This window comes from Canis lupus, chromosome 32 (genome assembly GCF_048164855.1).
Source record: "Canis lupus baileyi chromosome 32, mCanLup2.hap1, whole genome shotgun sequence".
NCBI classification, from domain to species: domain Eukaryota; kingdom Metazoa; phylum Chordata; class Mammalia; order Carnivora; family Canidae; genus Canis; species Canis lupus.
The window spans coordinates 9,233,452-9,253,812 of NC_132869.1; the positions used below are offsets into that span (position 1 = coordinate 9,233,452).

The window sequence follows — 20,361 nt, forward strand, 5'->3', positions numbered from 1 at the left end:
CCCTGAGCCCTGTATTCTAAACAAAAAAGTACATTAGTAATTGGCTCTACAGGATTGAGTGTTTGGGCAACTGGCTTTGTCTTTTTTCCTTTCTTAACATCTTCTCTCATTATGCCTTTTTTCAAATTCTCTAACCTTGTGGAACCATGTTCCCAAACTCCCGTTCTTCCTTCTCAGTAAACTTTACCTTTTATAATGCTTCTGTGAGGCACCTTATAATTAGGACATTGTAAACTTAACTCTACCAGGAGCTGTTTATCAGTTTATAGATTATATTCAGCTGTGCATCTGCCATATACTGTCTAATGTATATAGAAGATCAGCACATTCTCTGATGTGTTGAAGTCTCATTTAGAAAAAAGGGTGTCAGCATGGTAAAGCTGATCAGTAGAAACTTTTTTTTTTCAAGGAGCCCATTGTGAACAGACTTTGAAATGGTCCCTCTATGGCAACAGGGAGCCCAGTATATCTTGTTCTACCCATGTAACGTGAGACATCGCTGCCACAGATTTGAAAGAAAGCCAGAAGCCTTTCCTTTCAACCTGGTCAGAATCTTTCGCTCACATGTTCTTCCCTGGTTTAGCCCCACTTCTCTCAGAGTCTGAAAAAGAAAAGGAAAGTACCTGTTCCAGCTCTTGGTAGGTTGGGAGTCTGAGATGACGGAGATCCTCCTTTGATTTTATGAGGGATTCTTTATTCTCCCACTTGACAAAAGCTCGCTTTCTGACCAAGACGGGGCTGGGGCATGGAGATGTGGGACTGGGAAGCACATACAGAGTATCCTGGGCTGTCTTCCTTGGGGAAGACAGTAGAAAGGGACCAGAAGGACCCTCACTGCCAAGCCAAGGCAATGATTCCGTCTGGGTGGCCTTATGGGCGACAGTCCTCTTCAGCCGAACTGAAATCTTCTGTGAGGACACTCCCATGAGCATGATGGTCCGATCTTTACTTTCCTCACTGTGTTCTACAGCCTCCCCATTAGGGAATGTGAAAGGTCCTTCCTCAGGTACTGTAGAAAGATACATGACATATTAATACTGTATCTCAGAAAAGCAGAAACTCCCGATTGACACATTAGTTCCAAGTAAAACCTTTCTTAGGGTTATAGGAGTTCCATAGGCCCAAAGTGGATTCCTTTTCAGGCACCCTCTTTAGGGGGTAAAGGGGCTTTACTGGTGAAGCCACTGTTGCTAGGCTGCATCTATCCTAGGAAAGAGCATTTTCTACTTGCACAAAAGCTGCCAAATGATTTCAGTGTCTGCAGATAGTTGAGGCCAGCCCCTGCTTCACTAGAGAGAAATGGTCCATAAATATTTTCTGTGGACCCTGGGATGTGGTAGCTAGCCCTCAGCATTCAAGTTTTGGTCGTATTGCAGGTGGTGGTAGGAATTTTCTTTGGGACCCATTTGCACAATGGCCATAGCTTAACTGTGAGGGGAGTTCTAGCTTTGTGGATGTGTGCCTCAAAATGTATTGCCCTTGTGTGACACCAGTTGGAAATCAACCACCACCCTTGCCTAGAACCCAGCCTAGATATTAGGCATTAGGAGTAATTTCCTGGAAGAGTAAAGAGTGGATATATGTGAGATGATTGCTAGGCTGTAGGATAGATGATACATCATCTAAATTTATTGCTTTGCAAAGAAACACATTTATTTAATAAGTACAGATTTTAGATTCTGTTAGTTACCTTCCAGGATTTGGGGGAAATGAAATGATGTTTAAAAAGTGTGCATTTCTATTAAAATGTTACATATTTTTAATCACTGAACTTTGTAGCCAAGACATTAGGTTGGTAGAGTCAGCATTTATAATTTGAATCAACAGTTTAATACCAGATACATTATAAGGATCCTAGTTTAACCTTTACCCAGAGGAACATAAGTATTTATCCAAATAAAGCTCAAAATTATAACTATACTGTTAACTTAAATATCACAATATTTTTTGTTGGAGTATTATGAGTTTGTGTGTGTGTATGCGTGCATCCCATTTTCCAACCAGACCTTCACACTGCTCTCTGCCACCTTTCTCCCATGAAAATTTGTATTTTTTGTGACTAGTCTGTGGTGGTTTTTACTAAAAGGGGGAAGGACAAAGGTCATCTTTCCTCCCTGAAAACTTTATCCTTCCCACTTCACTTTCCAAGAGGAATGTTCTCTGTGCCTACTTACCATGGAGCAGGTCTTTGGCTCCCAATGAGCAAAGACTGGATGCTGGCCCTCCAGCAGCGCTGTTCTCTGTGGGAGCTGCTGGGTTCTTGGCTCGCTTCTTGCACTCAAACACAACCAGATCTTTGCACTGTTTGTGGCAGTTCATCCCGCAGTCTGTGGACAAGACACCCTGATCAGGAAGTCTTTCGCTTTCTTCTCCAGAGTCTCAAAACCACATTTGTGCAGTGCTCTCTTGATATATATGCCTGTTCTAGGAGCTAGGACACCTCCTGTTCCTAACAAAGCTAGTAGCCTTCTCATTTGGTCACCTCTGGGTCTCACCATCTCGTTGAAACCCTCATCATGAATCTCGGAATCAGAAGCAGCATCTACTGTCTTGGAGAGAAGTGGTGTCTGAGTCATCCTGCATACACTGCCTACTTTAAGGAGATCCCCTGCCTGGGTGGCGCAGCGGTTTGGCGCCTGCCTTTGGCCCAGGGCGCGATCCTGGAGACCCGGGATCGAATCCCACATCGGGCTCCCGGTGCATGGAGCCTGCTTCTCCCTCTGCCTATGTCTCTGCCTCTCTCTCTCTCTCTCTCTGTGACTATCATAAATAAAAATTAAAAAAAAAATAAGGAGATCCCCTGGACGCTTGCAGCTCTTTTGTCTGTCTTCCTTGTGGTAAAAGTCTCCTCTCCTTCACTCCTGAATTTTTCTAGTTCTAAGGAAGGACAGTTACGTCCCAAGGAATCGACTGAGAAAAGGAAAGGTGGTGAGGGCCATTGGTAAATACTTCTGTTCCAAAGTGCCTTTCTTTGGGGACCCACCTTTTTATGACCATATGAAAACAGCCTCCCTACCCACCACCACTATTTCCAGGACAACCCACACAGAGAGAGGACCTCGCAAAGGGGAGCTTCATAACTGGTCACCCAGGCATTCCTCTTCTCTGTGGTGGCAGTCACTCTCCATGGGTGCTCTAGGAAAGCCAGTTTGGGGATGAAGCTGTGAACTGTGCTGAGAAGTGGATTCAATGGACAACTACTATGGATAAAAAATGTTTCCTCTAAGACCAGGGAAAACAACACAATCAACAAAGCTGAGCCTTACCTTTACATCGATATCCTTGTTTGATCACTCCCCAGAGCTATGAGACAGACAAGAGATGGTTAGAATGTACAATTGTCAGTCATCTGTCTACTGGGAGGCTAGACGTGACACCCATTCCTTATTTCCCCTTGTTGTGCTCTCTTCCTCAAGTGGGAAGGAAACCTCGTTAATCTTCCCCATCATGACTCTCCTGACCTTAAACTGCAAACAGGAAGAGTTTGTGCTGATCAAAGTCAAATGTTCTCAAGAAGCTCACTAGCATGGACTTCGGAGACCTTCCTGAGGCCTGAAGTAGATGAATCGAAGAACAGACAGGTTTCTCAGGATTCCAAACTAAAGAACAAGTATACAGAACCCTGGGGTCAGGGACTGGGAGGGACAGAGGTGGGCAGAATCATGGGGCTTCTTAAAAGCAGTTCCTTTTGAAGGGGAAAGAGCAGGGATGTCTCATCGTTCTTTTCTCTAACATATGAATATAATTACTTAAAAAAATATATCCCCAATTCAACCTTTCTTACCATTTGTCCCCAGACCTTATACAATGGAGGCAGAAATAAATCCAAATCCGGGAGATATGGTAAAGATGAGTTCAGGTAAAAACCATGCATTTGAGAATGCGGTTATTCTGGGCGTTTACTTAGGCTATAAGCTGGGATGGTTGGTAAAGGTTGTGAGGTCTGTGCCTGGCTTAATCCTTTAAACTGTCGAATACCCCTCCCCAAGTTCAACCTGATACATTCAAAGAACAACTTACAAAGCCAGCACAGTTGTCACAGAAAGTAGGTTTCAGGTAGGTGGTCTCTTGAAAGTTGTGAGGAAAGCCCAGGCCCAGCTTGGAGTAGATTGAGCTGGCCCTCATGAAGTAGGCTGTGATCTCGTCTCTGCTGATGAGGCCTTCCCTGTCAGCAAGTGACAGACCAGGTGTGAGTGGGGTCTGAGTAGCAAGAGTGGCTTCTAGCCTTGACATTCACCTTTTTTATCTTTGTGGGGTAGGACAGTATGTAGTGGCAGGGATTATTTCCGGGAGCCCTGCTCTTAAATAAGGATACATGGATACCATGTCACAGCAGGGGAGAGGGCAGTATTCATTTCGACAGAGGTGTTCTTTGGCTAAAGTAGGTTTTCCTAGCAAATTTAAAGACTTGAAAAAGAAATTGAAACCATATAGGGAGAGAAGTGCCTTACGTTGCGGTTTCTGACTTTAGACAGTACGTGACACAGAACTGGAGCCCACCAGCCATCCCTTCAATTTCATACACAGAACCAACGTAGGGCTTATGTAACCTTCCGAAAAGTAAACATGCAAAGTAGTATATAATCCTTTCTCATGATCTGCAGAACAAGGCAAGGAGCACTCATAGTTTTCCTATTGATAGTTGACTATTTGTTAACTGGCAGATTTACGAGGTCTTCACTTCTGAGGCATTCAAAACACATGCGTTTTTCATAGTCGGTCATGGTCCAGACCAAACCCAGACAGGCATCCGCAGCCGCCTATTCCTGTACACAGGTGCTCACCTGTCCCTGTCCATCACACAGAAGGAAAAGGGAAAACTGGCGGCAATCTTTTCAAACTCTTCCTGAGAAATGTATCCATCCTGGTCGTGATCATAGTTCTTGAAGACAGACTGTGAAGAAAGGAGTTTCTTTGGTGATTACCAAAGCGAAACCCATCATTTCTCCCTTGAGCCAAAGGACCAAGGGCTGGAGCGTCTGCTAAAAGCCTCTCCTTGGCCTGAGTGAGAGAATGCAGAACCGTGCTCCCAGAGCTGCTGCAGGGAAGCAGTGGGGCACATGCCAGGTGTGCCCTGTGCTGGTGTCTACAGGGGGCCAGGGGCTTTCGGGTCCAATCATAAGTGCATCGACTGAGCATCTCCCTGGCCACTGTGTCCTCCAGCTCATTGCCCAGGGGATGATCTCCCTCTTCTCGGCCTCCGTTGCTTCTGCTAACAGCCCAGCTGGAAATGCTCCCTCCCGTCCTCGACGACTCCTGGTTCTATCATTGGTTGGCTCTCACTTTTCGATTATTATACCACCCCGCTGTAACATGAGGCCAAAGTATGTTCAAAAAATGTAACTCTTGAACTGTCCTACAGGCCCAATATGAGAAGTGGTCCCCTGTGTGCACTAGGGACAAGTTTCTCACCTCTGTTTCTGCCACTGTGCCCCACCCACCACCTTGCATGTAAAACTAAGCTAGGCGGTGCACTACTTCTCTCTGCTGAAACACAGCTGTACTTACATCCACCATCCTCTGGACGTGTTTGCTAATGGTCTTTGGGTCAGGTTTGGGAGATATTCCAGAGGCCCAATCCACTACGACTGGTGGTTTTGAAGGTGTTAGTGGCTAAAATGAAATATTCAGAGAAATCCCAATGACCAGAATGCAGTACAACGTACAACTCCCCCCTTTCTCACTAGCTGGTGGCTACATCTGTTGGCAACCCTCAGCTCCCAGCAGGGGCAAGGACCTGAGAGCCCACATGGAACTGAAATCAACAACTGTAATTCTGGCCAATGCAAGTGTGCTTCAAAGATGACAGTGCTCCTCCCATTTATTCTCGTCATCTCCAGATAACTCAAAATTCTCCATTCCCTCTGCATTAAACCTTTTGTCAAAGCTATCAGAAAAGTAGTGGATCATTTGAATTTCTTTTCCATTCAGTGGATCATTAAATGCCCTTTCCGTTCTCTACTTACTAGGTTAGTAAAGATGTGGATGAAGAGAAAAATAGCTAAAAGCTGGGACAACACAAGGAAAAAGGTCTCAGGCCTGGACAAGCTAAGATGGAATCCATTTCCTTTCTTTCTTTCTTTCTTTTTTCTTTTTTCTGTTTTTTCTTTTTGGAATCCATTCCTAACTGCAACTTGGCCCAATGAAAATCTCTTCCAAAAATGAGAGAAGGTTTCCTTTCCATTTGAAATGCCCTCTAACACCCTGAAAATTAAACCTGCCAAATATTTTCAGTGAAGAGTTTTCATTACAGCAGGAGCTAGAACTTCATCTTTCTGCATAGAGACAATGAAATCTAGCTACCTTAACTCTCCCCTTACGTACTATATGTCTGGGGGCTGGGAAGCTTGCCAGGAAACGGAGGGCAATACTGGTCCTTCAGAAGGAAGACTGACATCTTTACCTGCCTGTAGGAGAGGCAGGGCCAGACAACCTGACAAAGTCTAGCCATGAAGCACCAGGACTGCAGGATTTTGAGGACTTCTCAGTATAAGGTCAAATTCCAGAGGAACATGGGATGATCGGGCTTTTCTAAGTATGCATATTCTTACCAACAAATCAGAGAAGAGAAACGACTGATACGGGGATCCTTTATAATAAATAGAAAGGCGATGTCACTGTGGCTCACAACTCTATCTCCCTTCTCTACTTGGTAAATCACCAACTGACCATACCACTCACTGGGGTATGCTTAGTGCGCATAGTCATTTACCGTTCCTATATTCTCATCCCTTCAAGTAGACTTCAGGCTCTTTATGGTCAGGAACTACTTATACAAATGTTGAAGCTTTCTCTGTTCCTAGCACAAGGTTGGGCACATAGTGGAAATATAACACTTACTACACTGAAGACAGTTTTGTTCCTTAAGATGATGACCTTGATGAGCAGCTTGTAAAGTATCTGTTACATGCACTAATTTTAGCATAAAAATATGAACAACTCACTGGGGCTCTGTGGTTCCTTGGTCCCAGCATAGGAGAGCTCGTAGATCTCATCTTCGGTATAGTAGAGATCTAAGGACAACTGCAGGTCAAAGCAGAACACGGTTATTTGCTAGGCTGCTGTTTGCTTTTCCCAGGCTGGCTGGCTTGCTTTCTTCTTTCTTTCTTTCTTTCTTTCTTTCTTTCTTTCTTTCTTTCTTTTCTTTGTACTTCCTCTGCTGCTGTTGGCTCTTCTAGTAGTTTGTTTTTAAAATTCACAATGTTTGGAGGATGTAACACTAGGGCAATAGGGCAAGTGTTAGTTCCTTTTTTTTTTTTTTTTTCAATTTTTTTAAATTGGAGTTCAATTTGCCAACATATAGCATATCACCCAGTGCTCATCCCGTCGCGTTAGTTCCTTCTTGTTAAAATGTAAAATTGTGGAGAAATGTCAAGATGTCCTCTTTTAAAATATAATTTAATATTTAAGCTTTCAAGCTTAGGCAAAAGGCCCTACTTATCTGGTCAGATGATCCAACCTCACTTGTTTTCTACAACAGACCCCAGTTTAAATGATAAGAGGTATTATTAAATGATAGTAAGAGTTAATCAATTTCATATATCTTAAACCATAAAATCTAGAGGAGAGAGATCTTAGAAATAATCTTGTTCTTAACCTAGAGTCGGGATGGCTTCAAGAGGTTCAAAACTCATGTATATTTTTTTGGGAAGAATGTTCACTTTTCACCACATAATTTGTGATTCAAAAGTGTTAAGATCAGTGCATCTTTTTATAGGTGATGTCTAAGGCCAAGACCTGCCATAGTCACCTGGCCAGTTGGTGAAAGGGCTAGGATGTGAACGGTGGGGCTCTATCAGAATCATCATGTGAAGGGAGAAGAGGCTATAATTATTTTATTCTGCAAAAATGCAGATTAAAAACTGTTTAATTTTAGAACTGAAAGAGAAGTTACAAGCTATCCCAGAGATTACTCTCTCTGATTTATAGAAACGGAAACAGATTTAGAGTTACATGTCCACGGTCTAACAGCTGATCAACTATAGAATTGTGGGTATGGAAGAGAGTTCATCTTATCTCACTCTGGACCCAACACGCAAATCCTGGGCTCCTGCACCACAAATGTTTGCCTGTTCTTGACCTGAATGCCTCCATTTTTTTTTTTTTTTTTACACTTACTGCCTTACTTTTTTTTTTTTTTTTTTTTTAATGGGAATACACTGTCTGCATCTCTTACAAAGCTTTATATCCTGATTTGCTATTAGCTCCTCCCAGTGAGTTTAGGATTGCTTTCATAGGGGGGGTGGGAAACAGTTCTAGAAGTCCTAAGGGCATACTGCTTAAGAGCACAATCTCAGGTCCCTCCACCTGGGTCTGAGTCCAGGTTCTGCTGCTTAATCATGTGTGGTCCTCTGAGAAATTATGCCTTTGTGCCTCAGAATCCCTATCCATAAAATGGTGATAATAATAGTATCTACTTCAGAGTTTTTATGAGTATTAATTGAGGTACTATTTGCTAGAGTGTGGGGAGTGGTTTGTGGTATATAGCTAGTCCTTAGTAGTTGCCTCCTGTAGGAGCCTCACCGTCAGCAAATGCACCAAGTCCTTGTTGGCCTCCAAGGGCGGGGCCACCTCTTGCAGCTGGACCAGCTCATTGATATGATTGTAAAGGGCCAGCAGCTTGTGGACGTTCACCTTCCCATCTTCCAGATAGTCGGGCATAGCTTCGTACAGGGAGATGAGGTCCTTGAGGTGCACCCCCAGGATGGGGATCTTGAACTGGGTACACTCCCCATAGGCTCGCCGATAGTTGTCATAGTTTCTACAGGAGGACAGCAGCTCAGTCATCTCACCCAGAACCTACAAAATAGAAGAGACCCAGTCACAGGTACCCACCAAGCAGGGAGTATCGTCTGCAGTACTCTCAGCTCCTCCCATGATTTCACCCCATCCCTAATTTGCCAGGCAGGAGGTGATTCATCTAAAAGTTGCAGTTTGTGACTCCCAAATTAAAATTCCAGCTTATTTCAAATGCAGAGTGTATCTACAAACGCAAGGTAGGCTTTACTTGATTATACTATGTAACTGAAAAATCTTGAGTGTGATCTTACCATTTTTATACTAAAAAAATGAGAACCTGAGATAAAAATTTAAAAAGGTACAAGAATATACATTAAACAGTAAATGTCCCTTTGACCTCTGTCTCCAGCCGTGCAGTTTCCCTCCCTAGTGCCATCTGAATGCTTCCAGAGACACGTGAAGTGTGCTGTTGGAAGTGCTGACTGTACTGCAGGCGCGGGGAATTGCTGCAGGGCATCAGGAGTCTACAGCACATTCTTTATGCTCTGCTCTGCGGGCCTTCTCACAATGATTTTCAGATGGGCCAAAGTCTAGGAAGTGTGTGACATTCCGTTCACAGCCCGGAATCCTGAACCAGATATTCAGGTAACAGACCGATTCCCAAAAGAAAGCATGGAAGAGGTTGAGGCAGAGGCCCTAGGGGGTGGGTCAGTAGAGCCCACACCGTGCCCTGAAAGGGGCGAGGTTGCTCACCAGCCCAAAGAGGGAGCATCAGGATCCAGCGTTCCTGACAAACACGCCTGGTCCACGTCTGCAAGCAGTTCGCAGAACCCCCTTCCCCACTCATGATGGCCATCTTCCTCAGAGGCAAGGACGGGAAGTAGAGACTCCACTAGTCGTGTCACGGCACAAAATAACTATTTTAAATGCTGCTGGACATCCTTTTAATAAGACTGTGGTCTAACAAGTACCATTTGTCCCCAGGGAGGAACTGGAGGTTTGGAGCGCACCTCCCTCAATCCTGATGAACTGGCAAGATGGCCTCCCTCTCACTCACCTCTTAGCAAACAGTGACCATGACTGTGAAGTAGGGAAGGAGCTTGCAAGAACTGGCTGTGCAAACCGCCCTGAGGGTCAAGCAGCCACCCACACAGAAGCACTGCTGTGGAAGAGGAGCGAGCTCCAGCTTCAAGAGAACTAACACGAGGGCATGTTCATCTCCATGACTGTCTCCCTCTGTCACTTCTGAGACACGGGCAATCTTTTCAGTGGTTACACTGAGTTTCCGCAGAACTAGTAGGGAACTGGAAGGTGGAGTGGGGTAGCATCCCCGGAGCTAAAGGTGGTTGGTGACAGCGGGGACAATGAATCTGAGACTTACCAAAAGCAGCTTGAATATCCTGGGACAACAGGGCAATGGAGCACAGACATGTCTCCTTAAGAAGAGCCTCCATGGAGCCCAGGAGGATGGGGGGGGGGTAGGGGGCACGGGGGGGGGGTTGAGGTTAGTAAGACAGGGCTGCTTAGTCCTCTCATGTGAGGTGGAAATGCTCAAAGAGCAGCTGTTAGCTAATCCAGACCACACACAGCTGCACTCATATCTTCAGTATATCTTAGTGGTTTGTATTCAGAGTAACAGCCCTGTGTTATAAAGGACTAAAGTCTACTCTGTAAAATGTTAAGAATGTAGAAAAGTGCATAGGGGATTTAAGACGACTATTCCTCAAGAGAACACTGCTACAAAATGGCACCTGAAAAGTTAATTTTAAACTCTGGGAAAATTCAGCTGTCCAGAATGTCATTCTCCAAGCGATCTGGGAGGCAGGCTTCTAATCTGTCACTCACTATACATATTTGACACCAAACAACTACAGTCAACTGAGCTACTGTTTCTTTTAGGAAAACGTTCTGGAACAAGGTGCTAGAGCAAGAGAATTGGTATTAAAGACAGTGACTGAATGTTCACAGGAGTAGAGAGAGGCACACATTATTTCCGCTGACCGGTAGGGATGTGTACAGTGACAGAAGCCAGACTGAATCAGTCACTCTCAGACCTGGGACCAGTCCCATCCTATGGGCCTTCAAGGGTGGCGGGGCGGGGTGGGGGAGGGGGTATTTGGTTCTGCCTCTCTGGCACTTTGCCTAATTAGCTGATGAAGGGTTACAGGGCTTGGAAATGCTCTCTGGGTTGCCCGCTGCTGGCCCTGGGGCTGCTGCTAAGGAGCCCAGAGGAGGCAGTGGCGCTCACCTTGTTGATTTCGTGAGGGACATGTGAACTTGTCTCCTTGAGCCTGGAGATGGAGCTGTGACACAGCCCGCCTATCACGGCCATCAGCGTATTGAAGTTCTGTAGCTGGTGGAGCTTCTGTGAGATAGGAAATAGAGGGCTGTCAACGTGCATGTGTTACACACCTCCGTGCTCTCCTGGGATCCTTCCTGATGCTGGCCACGGCCTAGGGGTCAGGGGCTGCAGCTTTCTGACTGTTCTTTCCTGTTCTTTCCTGTAGGCTTCATTTCAGACCACAGGTCTCAAGTCTAGCAAGTTGTCCCTCCTCTGTTGCAGCAGTTCTGCGGGCCGTCCTCTATGTCAGCGGTTTCTAAAAACCACCCAAAGTACCTGTTTAACACAAGGACTTCTGGATCCAAGTGCAACTCTTCTGATTCCTGGGATCTGGGGCTGAACTTAGGGATAAACCTTCAGTCAATATCAGAGCAGGTGGGCCATGTACCAAACCCGGCCTGACCATGTAGAGCTAATAGCATTTGACATCCTTCATCCTGAATAACCAGACTTTAATCTTTAAGGACAAAGACTCTCTGGGGAATTCCAGTTATGCGCTCATACCACCTGTTTTCCTCTTACGAAAGGCTGCCTTCAAATGTTAAACCTGGCCATTCAACACAATCTAGACTCAAAGACCTAAAACCTGGGAGACTGCCAGGTTTTCCTTTGCCATGGGGGCCACATTTGGAGAAACAATGTAGGCTGGTAAGCATCTTCTGAAAATGTTAAAAGATCTAAACAGATCTTGGGGTGCTTGACTGGCTCAGAAGAGTGTGTGTGACTCTTGATATCTTGGGGTCATAGGTTTGAGCCCCACATTTGGTTGTAAAGATTATAAATAAATATGTAAAAAATTTTTAAAAGATCTAACCAAATCTAAAAGTGTATCCTAACCCAAGATAGTTCAGTATGGCCCTCACCATATTGCCCTTATGGGGGAAACAGAAAAGCCACGGCATCTAAATCTGGGACAGTTTACAGCATACACACTCCACAGTGGTTCAGGAGAGGAAAGCAGCTCCAGCCGACACACTGGCTATGGGGTTAGAGGGGTACTTGACCTCATAACCCAGGTCAAAATTCTTAATCTAGTCACTCACCTGAGCCACCTGGATGAACTTGATAAAGACTTCTGCCCGGAGCTGCGGGGTGGGGCGGCTGAGAACCATCAGTTGTACCCACTGGGAGATGCCGTTACACAGGGCAATGGACCGCTCCATGGTGGGGTTCTCCTTCACACAGCTATTCACGAGGTAATTCTGATAATCGGAGAACTGGGGAAAAAGAAACCTGTCAGGACGGCCCCTCTAGTGTCCCGGGAGGCCCGAGAGGCACATCACCTCGGTTCAGTTGATGCTGTGGGGCACAGAGGTTCTTGGCCCTCCTCTTGCATGGCTTCCACTTGGCTGATGAGCCTGGAGATGATGATGATGGTGGGAAGGAAATCTTTCTTATTCTACCCCCAGCATGGTTTCTCTCCATCAGAAGTCATTAGCACAAGTGGACGTGTGCACATCCTAGTTAATCCAAACACTGTATCTGCGTAGATAATGATACCGTCCCTTCTAAATTCTAAAGACTACAATATAGAAGAGAAATCCTAGTATAGATAGTCCCTGACTAGAATGGGTTGACTTAGGATTTTTTAACTGTAGAGTGTTGCAAAAGCCATATGTGCTCGAAAGAAACCATACTTTGAATTTTGAGTCTGGACCTTTTCCCAGACTAGCCATACACAGTGTGAAACAGCAAACTGCAGCTACCAGGCAGCCACATGATATCATAGGAATAAACAACTGATTCGCTTACAGCCACCCTGTACTCCTATAAACAGCTCAGTATTCAGTAAACTACAAGAGATATTCAAAATTTTATTACAAATAGGCTATGCGACAGGTGATTCAGCCCAACTGTAGGCCAATGGAAGTGTTCTGGACACGTGTAAGGCAGGCTAGGCTGAGCTACGCGTGATGCTGGTAGGTTGGAGGTATTAAATGCGTTTTCGACTTGTGGTATTTTCGACTTACAATGGGTCTGTGGAGCCCGATACTCCCATGGTAAGTTGAGTAAGATCTGTACTAGTTCTCGCTCCACTGCGAAGGGGAAAAATGGACAATCCTCCCAAGAAAATCTCTCTTCACCCCCCGAACCGCTGTTTTCTTAAAACAGTGGATCATAAAATCCCCCCCACCCAGGTCACGAAACTGTTAGGAGCATAACAATGTACGAGAGCACGCTAACTTCCCGGGGTGCTACACATGTGCGCCGGCACCGCAGGCTAAACCAGAGCTGCTGGGACTTCTCTGGCTCATCAGCCTGAGCGGAGGCCGCGCGCTTAACTATTGTTTAGTGACCATGGTTTTCCAACCTGACGGTGGCTGACTAGGCTGGCATGAACAGCCTCTGTGGACCGGGGCTGTCGCCACAGACCACTGTCCCAGCACTGCGGCAGCCACCCTGCCCTGCCGCTGCTCTGCCCCAATGGCCCTGGAAGCCCCCAGGTGGCCGGCTATTCCCAGCTCTCTGCTTCCCAGCCCCCCTTTGAAGTCGGACGTGTGACACGGTTGGGCCAGTGACCGCTGACGGGCAGAAAACTAGGGGCGAAAAAGGCCTCAAGAGGGACACACATAAGCAATCATACTGGTTCTGAGAGAAAGTGCCCAGGACTCACCCCAGTGAATGCATCATACCCCTCCCACTGTCAGTAAAGCACGGAGTCTGCTTATTTTTTAGAATTAGTACTAAACACTATAATTAGCACAAAATAACCAATGCCACTGAGTTCATAGCAGAGAGACATTTCCCTCCAACTGCAATCAAGGTACATTAATTGGGAAAACCACTTAGAACTGTGTAGGAAAAATGAAAAAAAAAAAAAAACCCACCCCATTTTCTATGAGGGGATCGTGCCACCCATAAGAAATGAAAGTTCAAACTGATGTGTTCATTGGCAAGGGGAGCACGGCTTGAACCTGGGGAGCACTAGCTCGGAGTCCTAGTTCTAGAGTGATTTCCACCCCGCCTCGGGGATCTGAGTGCAGGCATCCTGGAGGCGCCCTGCCTGCTGGGCCCCGATTGCCCGTGTCACCCATTGCCCTTTTCAGTGTCATTCCCTGGCACGGGGAGGCCCTGCCCAACATAAATGGCCAGGTGGAGCTTCCTAATCGGGGCCTATGGTTGGCCTGGGAGTGCTGGCGGGGACCCTGGAGGGCTGGCGCCCATGAATGCATGGAGCTTACTTCCCGCCAGGGGCTGGATGGTCCTGCCACCTGTGTGGCATCAGATTGACGTCAGCAACATGGGAGGGGAGATGAAACAAACCCTGAAACCTGGTTTGTAGTTAATCTAGACACAGGCAGACTTCATCAGCTGGGGCTGAGTGACATGGAGGCATGTGACTCCAGCCCCAGCTCTGACCCTGGGGGGCAGAGTGACCTCGCTCGGGCTGCCTTCCCAGGGGTCCCCATCCCCGCATCTGGGGAACATAGGTCCTTCTAAGAAATGCATCCAGCAACTGGTGTGCTCTGCTTTTAGAGCAAAGCTGAAGACTGCCTCTCTGGTAGGGGTGGGGACTGAGCAGCCCAAGGCTGTCATTTCCCGGGGAAGTATATTGGCCAGTATGCGAAGCTGGCATCTGCCACGCTGACAAGTTCTCTTGTAGGGAACCGAAATTCTTTTGTATCGTAGATGGAGTTTTTTAAGGAGCAAGGTTTGGGTCGGTATGGCTTTGATCTAGAATCATGATGGACTGCTGGGTCCTGTCACCACGACTTCAAAAAGTAAAGTCTATTCTGGGCTAGACCAGGAGCATCTGCTTTATTTTAGGATTTCCCTGAGCCATTTAAAGCCCATCCCAGAATAAAAACTCAAGGGAAGACATATCACTTTCCTTTTTTTTTTCTTAAGGAAAATTTGTAAAAATCTGCAAGCGTGATGGGTGTATATGCATACATATATGTGTGTGCGCGTGTGTGCAGGGTGTCGTGTGTGCCCACAGCATTGCCACGTGAGTGAGTGGTGGGGTGGCACGCAGGATAAGAGAAGGGGAGCACAGCAGAGCGACAAAGATGTTTCGAGGAAATGTGCTCGTTTCCTAAACTAGATGAAGTCTGGTAGGCATGTCTAACCAGCCCTGAGGGGCCCTCCAGGGTCAGGAGGTGGATGGGCTGTTGAATTTCTCTGCTTGTTTTCTGGAGTGACCCAGGGAAGTTCTCCCCCTGCCCCTCAAGCACGTACGGATATCCTCCGGAAGGACTTGAACTCCAGGTAGGTGAGGTGCTCCGACAGCTCCTCTGGTTCCAGGTGGTCAAACAGCAGGGAGACTTTACGTTTCTTGCTGGTGTTGGATTTTATCCTTTGAGTCAGCTTCCTGGACCAGTCACGGGCATTGCTTTTGTGAGTAAACATGAAAGGGAGAAGATGGGGAAAAATAAAAATTACTTTCCAGGGGGGTGCCCTGGTGGTCAAGAGTCTGCCTGCAGCTCAGGTCCTGATCTCAGGGTCCGGGGCTGGAGCTGACCCTCCCTCTCCCTCCGACCCTCCGCCCTCACCCCACCCCCCACTCGTGCTCGCTCGCTCGCTCGCTCAAATAGTCCACAAAAATTTTAGTTCCAGTAAATCCATGCACACTTCCCACAAGAACATACATACACCGTCCCTTAGCTAACTCCTCAGCCGAGGCAAAGCATTAAGCAGTTTCCCCAAATCCGCTCTTTCCTCCGCGAGCGGCTGGGATAGCCTTGCTGGTTCCGGGCGAACCTTCCGAACCCGCCTGGGAACCAGGGTCTCCTCTCAGGCCCGCGAAGGGCCCCCGGGCGCGGCCGTCTGGGCCGACGTGCGTCTTCCTGCAGGTCCCCAGGCACCGAGGGCCCCGGAGGCCTCGCCCGCCCGCAGCGCCTCCGCGCGCGTTTCCGCTGATCGGTGCCACCGCCTCTTGGCCTCCGCGTCCCCGCAACGGAGCGGGCCGCACGGAGGGGCCCCCCGGCCCGGCCGAGCCTCCGAGCCCGCGCAGCCTCCCGACGTGTGACGGCGCCGCCCCCACCAGGGAAGCTCGGCTCGCGGTCGGCCGCGGAGAGCCCGGAGACCCGCCGCGGGAATCGGGCGCTGCCCTGGCTCCACCCGCCTCGTCTTGGCGCCCGAACAGTTACGGCGACACTTCGCGCATCCTCCACGGGGCGACTCCAAGCAGAGAAGCACAGAGTCCACGCCGGCGAGCCCAGAGAGCGCCCGGGATCCCCCCGCGCGGCCCCGGCGGCCTGGCCGAGCCCCCGCTCCCCGGGAGGTCGCACGACGCGCGCCCCGGGCCCGGGTGGGGCGCCCCGGGCCGTCCTGCTCCCACCTGACGTACCGACCTCTCCCAGGCTAGAATGGGCCCCGCCTCGCAGCGGGCGCCACGTCGGAGGCAGGAAACCGCCCTGCAAGGCCGAGCGCCCCGCAGGCTCCCAGGCGCCGAGGGCGAGGCCGAGGGCGAGGGCGAGGCCGAGGGCGAGGGCGAGGCCGAGGGCGAGGGCGAGGCCGAGGGCGAGGGCGAGGGCGAGGGCGAGGGCGAGGGCGAGGGCGCAGCGGCCGGTGCTCCCGGGCTCCCTGACGGCCGCTGCTCCGGGACCCTTTCCCGTCCCCCTTTCCCGTCCCCCTGCGCCTGGATGTCAGCCCCTCACAGCCTCACGGCCTCGCCCCCGGGGGCTTCCCCGCTTTTCTGCTCAACGTCAGTCTTTAGGCTTTGGGGACCCAGCTGAGCCTGTCTGCAGGGCTTGGGGGGGGGGAGCCGCCCTCGGGGCGGGGGGGCGGGGGGCAGGTGCTCTGCGGGGACCCGTCAAAACCCGGATACTCACATTTGAGTCGTGTCAATCAGGCGGCAGTGTAGCTCCTGGCCGTTAGCCTTCACCAGCTCCTGAAACTCCTCCATGGTGTCCGTCAAGCTGGCGTCCATTTTAAACATGACCCAGAATTCCGTTATCCAGTACCTGGGGGGGGGGGGGGGTCGAAACAAAATCCAAAACTGATGACAAAGACTCCTGCTTCGGCGCGTTCTCCCCTCAAAGGAGACAGAAAAAGGAGGTGGCTGGTCCTTCTATATGCCCAAGAATACAGGATATATGTCCCATATGCAGAAGACGAGGGGGTCGGGGTGGAAAGAAACGGGGCGGCCCACAGGCCCCGGCCCTCCGCGCTGACAGGACAGGCGCACGCGGCGCGACAGGAAGAGCTGCGGCAGGGCTGAGGCGCCGCCGTGTGTGTCGGCGGTGATCGCGAGGGGCCCTGTTAGAGACCAGCCAGACCCAAGGACGGGGTAGGGGCAGCGGGTCTGTAAGGTACACTTTCTCACGTCTTACAACATACGGCTGTGAAAAATAATGTCCACACACACACACACACACACACACACACACACACACACACACACAGGTTTTTAATGACTAAAGGAGATTCCCTGTGACCTAGAATTAAGTGGAACGTACAGGACACACAAATGGATTTTGATCTCAACTGCACTAAGAAGACCTGCTTAGAAAAAACAACAAAGGAAATGTTCAGGACGGGGCGGGGGGGGGGGGGGGAATGAATGACTATTACCATGGTCATACTCTTTTCTGGCTTTTCAAGATGCTCAAATGTGACCTACGTTACTTTTCTAATGAGGAATAAAGACGGAATGACAAAGAGGTCATTTTGGTATGGAACACCAAGCTCGGGCACCCTGGCAAGAACTGCGCTCCGAGAAGGCGTCTCCAGCAGGCAGCACCGCCCTTCCTGTGTGTCCAGGGCAGTTCTGCAGATAGGACGAGGAGGCGGGGAGCACCAGGCAAAAACGAGGAGCCCCTGCTTCAGTCTTTTCATTTCACCCCACTCCACGTGTCCCATATGAACGTAGAGATGTTACCTCACAAAATAGCAGATCTTCAGGCAAAGCCCTGGTGAATTCTTTGCCAAGGCATCCTTATAGGTAGGGCTGTGGTTAAGGGAAACAGGAGCCTCTGTCATAGAAACCAAACAACTCATCTTTGGAAGTATTTGCTAACCCCCCGCCCCTACCCTACCCCGTGCCCACACACACTGTTTTCTTATTTTTCTCGCCACGGGATAAAAACTAACCCGATGTATGCAGCTGTGTGCCTATTACCACCCGGAGGAGTGATGCTGGTGACCTACACAGCCCACATCAAAGCGGCTTATGGAGGGAGAGCCCAGCATTTCCTTTGCAGAAGGGAAAAGACAAAGCCAACAGTGTGGAAAGCTGCTGACATAGGTAGCACCTGAACGGAAGAAGGGGCAAATGACCTTGTGCCCATTCCCAAGAGGTTAGGAGTCCCACCGAAACAACTGAAAAAGAGAAGCCCCTTCTCCTTTAAAGTGTTTTGGGGAGTGGATAAACAAATTTGTGCACTAAATTAGAAAAAAAGGGAATGGATATTCAGATATAGTGTCATAATTAAGAGCAGCAGTGTGAAAAATGCAATATACTCCTGGAGGGGGTCAGCAGACGGACCTCGTAAGTTGTGATAGTAAGTCAGACAAGGCCATGTGAATAATCCAAAATACGATCAGAGGTCATGTTTAAGGATCTGTGGCATTTGGAATATTCCATGAGAAGGGCGCCATCCTAAGAATATGAAAGGACAGTGAGATCCTATTAAGTTTACCTCTTTAGAAATATGTGGAGAGAATATTTCCTTTATTTTACAACCCAAAGAAATGCAAAACCCAAATCCTGCGGAGAACCTGGGTGGGTCTACTATCTTTGGTCAACAGGCTGAGGAATCGGGCGATGTCTACTGTGAGGCTAAGCCCTCCTTCCTTTCTAAAACCCACGCTTCCCTGACTGCAGTACAGGGTTAGGTGAATTCTAGCAGGACCCCTGTGATGTGTCCAGTGAGCAAGCTGGCAGGGATCTCAGTTAACCGGGTGGGAGTGGTCTTCCTCCAGTGGGTGTGTGTAATTTTAAACTGCTGGAAAATGTAGGGGTAAATACAGCCCAGTGAAAGTCCACATTTTAGGATCAGTGCTTTTGATTAGGAAGGAATCTGAGCTATTTGGGTGATTTTATATGCCTGTACTGTTTAAGAGCCATATTAGAATGATAGCCTTGAAACTTCAATTTGGAATATATAATTGTTTTAGACTTGTGATTCTAAATTCTAAATTGAAATTTTTTATTAAGTTTAATCATGGCTTTGGAACTTCTAAAATGATGCTAACTGCTTATGACTTTTATCTACTAGTTACAAATACTATGTAGAATTCAGGAAGGCATCTGAAGCATTTAAAAATAATTCAAAATATAAGATTCATTAGTTGTAGTTAAAAACCATTGGAAGTATTTAGTTAATTAGCATTATTCAAATTAACCAAACATTTTTCAAGGCCCCTTAAAAATGCGTGGTGAAACATGCTAGACTTACAGAAAGAATAGTATGTGCAAACTACACTTGAAGCCCCAAAGGGCTCTGGTTGTAAAATTTGTACTCTTAATAAAATCCCTTTAATTTAAAAACTAAATTTTAATGGATTTACTGCATGTAGTATCTGCCCTCAAAAGTACCTCAGAAACAAAAACCAAAAAAACCCCCACAAAAACACACATGTACATGGATAATAACAATAAAAATAAGCCCAGGCAGGTGATGGCAAACTTTATGAAATAAAAGGCTCTGATGCCTGCCTTTCTCTGGGCATAAAAGGTAAGAGTGAAAACAAGAGGACCTTACATTTCTCTCGGCCGTATGCCTGAGGGAACACCTGCCTTCAATGGAAAGAGCTCCAAGCACAAGGCACGTTCTAGATACATATGGGCCAGATTCTGTATTTTTATCACTTGATGCACTTGTCAAAATTTTTGTTCTTCTTCCTTTTCAATGACAAAGGGATAGAAAACATATTTCTCATCGAAAACAACTAAGTAAAAACATAAAACAACTAAGTAGACATAGAAATCACCTTGGCCATTTATTGGAGCTGCCACCAGGCCGCTCCCTGCCCAGCGTGCCGTGGCCCTGCATGCAGGCAGGCTCCAAGCCAACGGGTCCAAGCCACGGCCAAGGTGGCCTGACATGAGCAGGGGCTGAGGCCGAAGCCGGCGCACACAGGCCAGGATGGGAGGCTCAGGCACCTGCTGCGCCGCGGGATGCATGTTCTTGTCCCCTGGAAGCTTCAGGCCTCCCTCTCCGCAGGTGAAGGACCAGTACTGTTCTAACTGTACTTTCTAGGCACTGGAACCATTCAGAGCACGTCTTAAAAGCTATTTAACAGCGAAAAACCAGGAAGCATCAGGAAAGCATGAGCTATTTAACTAATAATTCTAGAACTGCCAAGGTCAGAAAACAGAGACTCGGAGCGTGAAG

At 48.0% G+C, this 20,361-nt stretch overlaps 1 protein-coding gene across 1 annotated transcript in view; it reads right to left on the reverse strand.

Annotated features, from left to right (window-relative positions):
* Positions 1-20,361, reverse strand: part of RASGRP1 (RAS guanyl releasing protein 1) — a 77,314-nt gene that overhangs the window by 9,016 nt on the left and 47,937 nt on the right. The window contains 14 exon segments of the mRNA XM_072808367.1: positions 624-1,009; positions 2,175-2,327; positions 3,267-3,303; positions 4,021-4,165; positions 4,785-4,894; positions 5,509-5,613; positions 6,945-6,969; positions 6,971-7,023; positions 8,524-8,799; positions 10,988-11,104; positions 12,124-12,297; positions 15,260-15,413; positions 16,855-16,986; positions 17,904-17,966. Of these exon segments, the coding sequence (XP_072664468.1) occupies positions 624-1,009; positions 2,175-2,327; positions 3,267-3,303; positions 4,021-4,165; positions 4,785-4,894; positions 5,509-5,613; positions 6,945-6,969; positions 6,971-7,023; positions 8,524-8,799; positions 10,988-11,104; positions 12,124-12,297; positions 15,260-15,413; positions 16,855-16,986; positions 17,904-17,966 (1,930 nt within the window).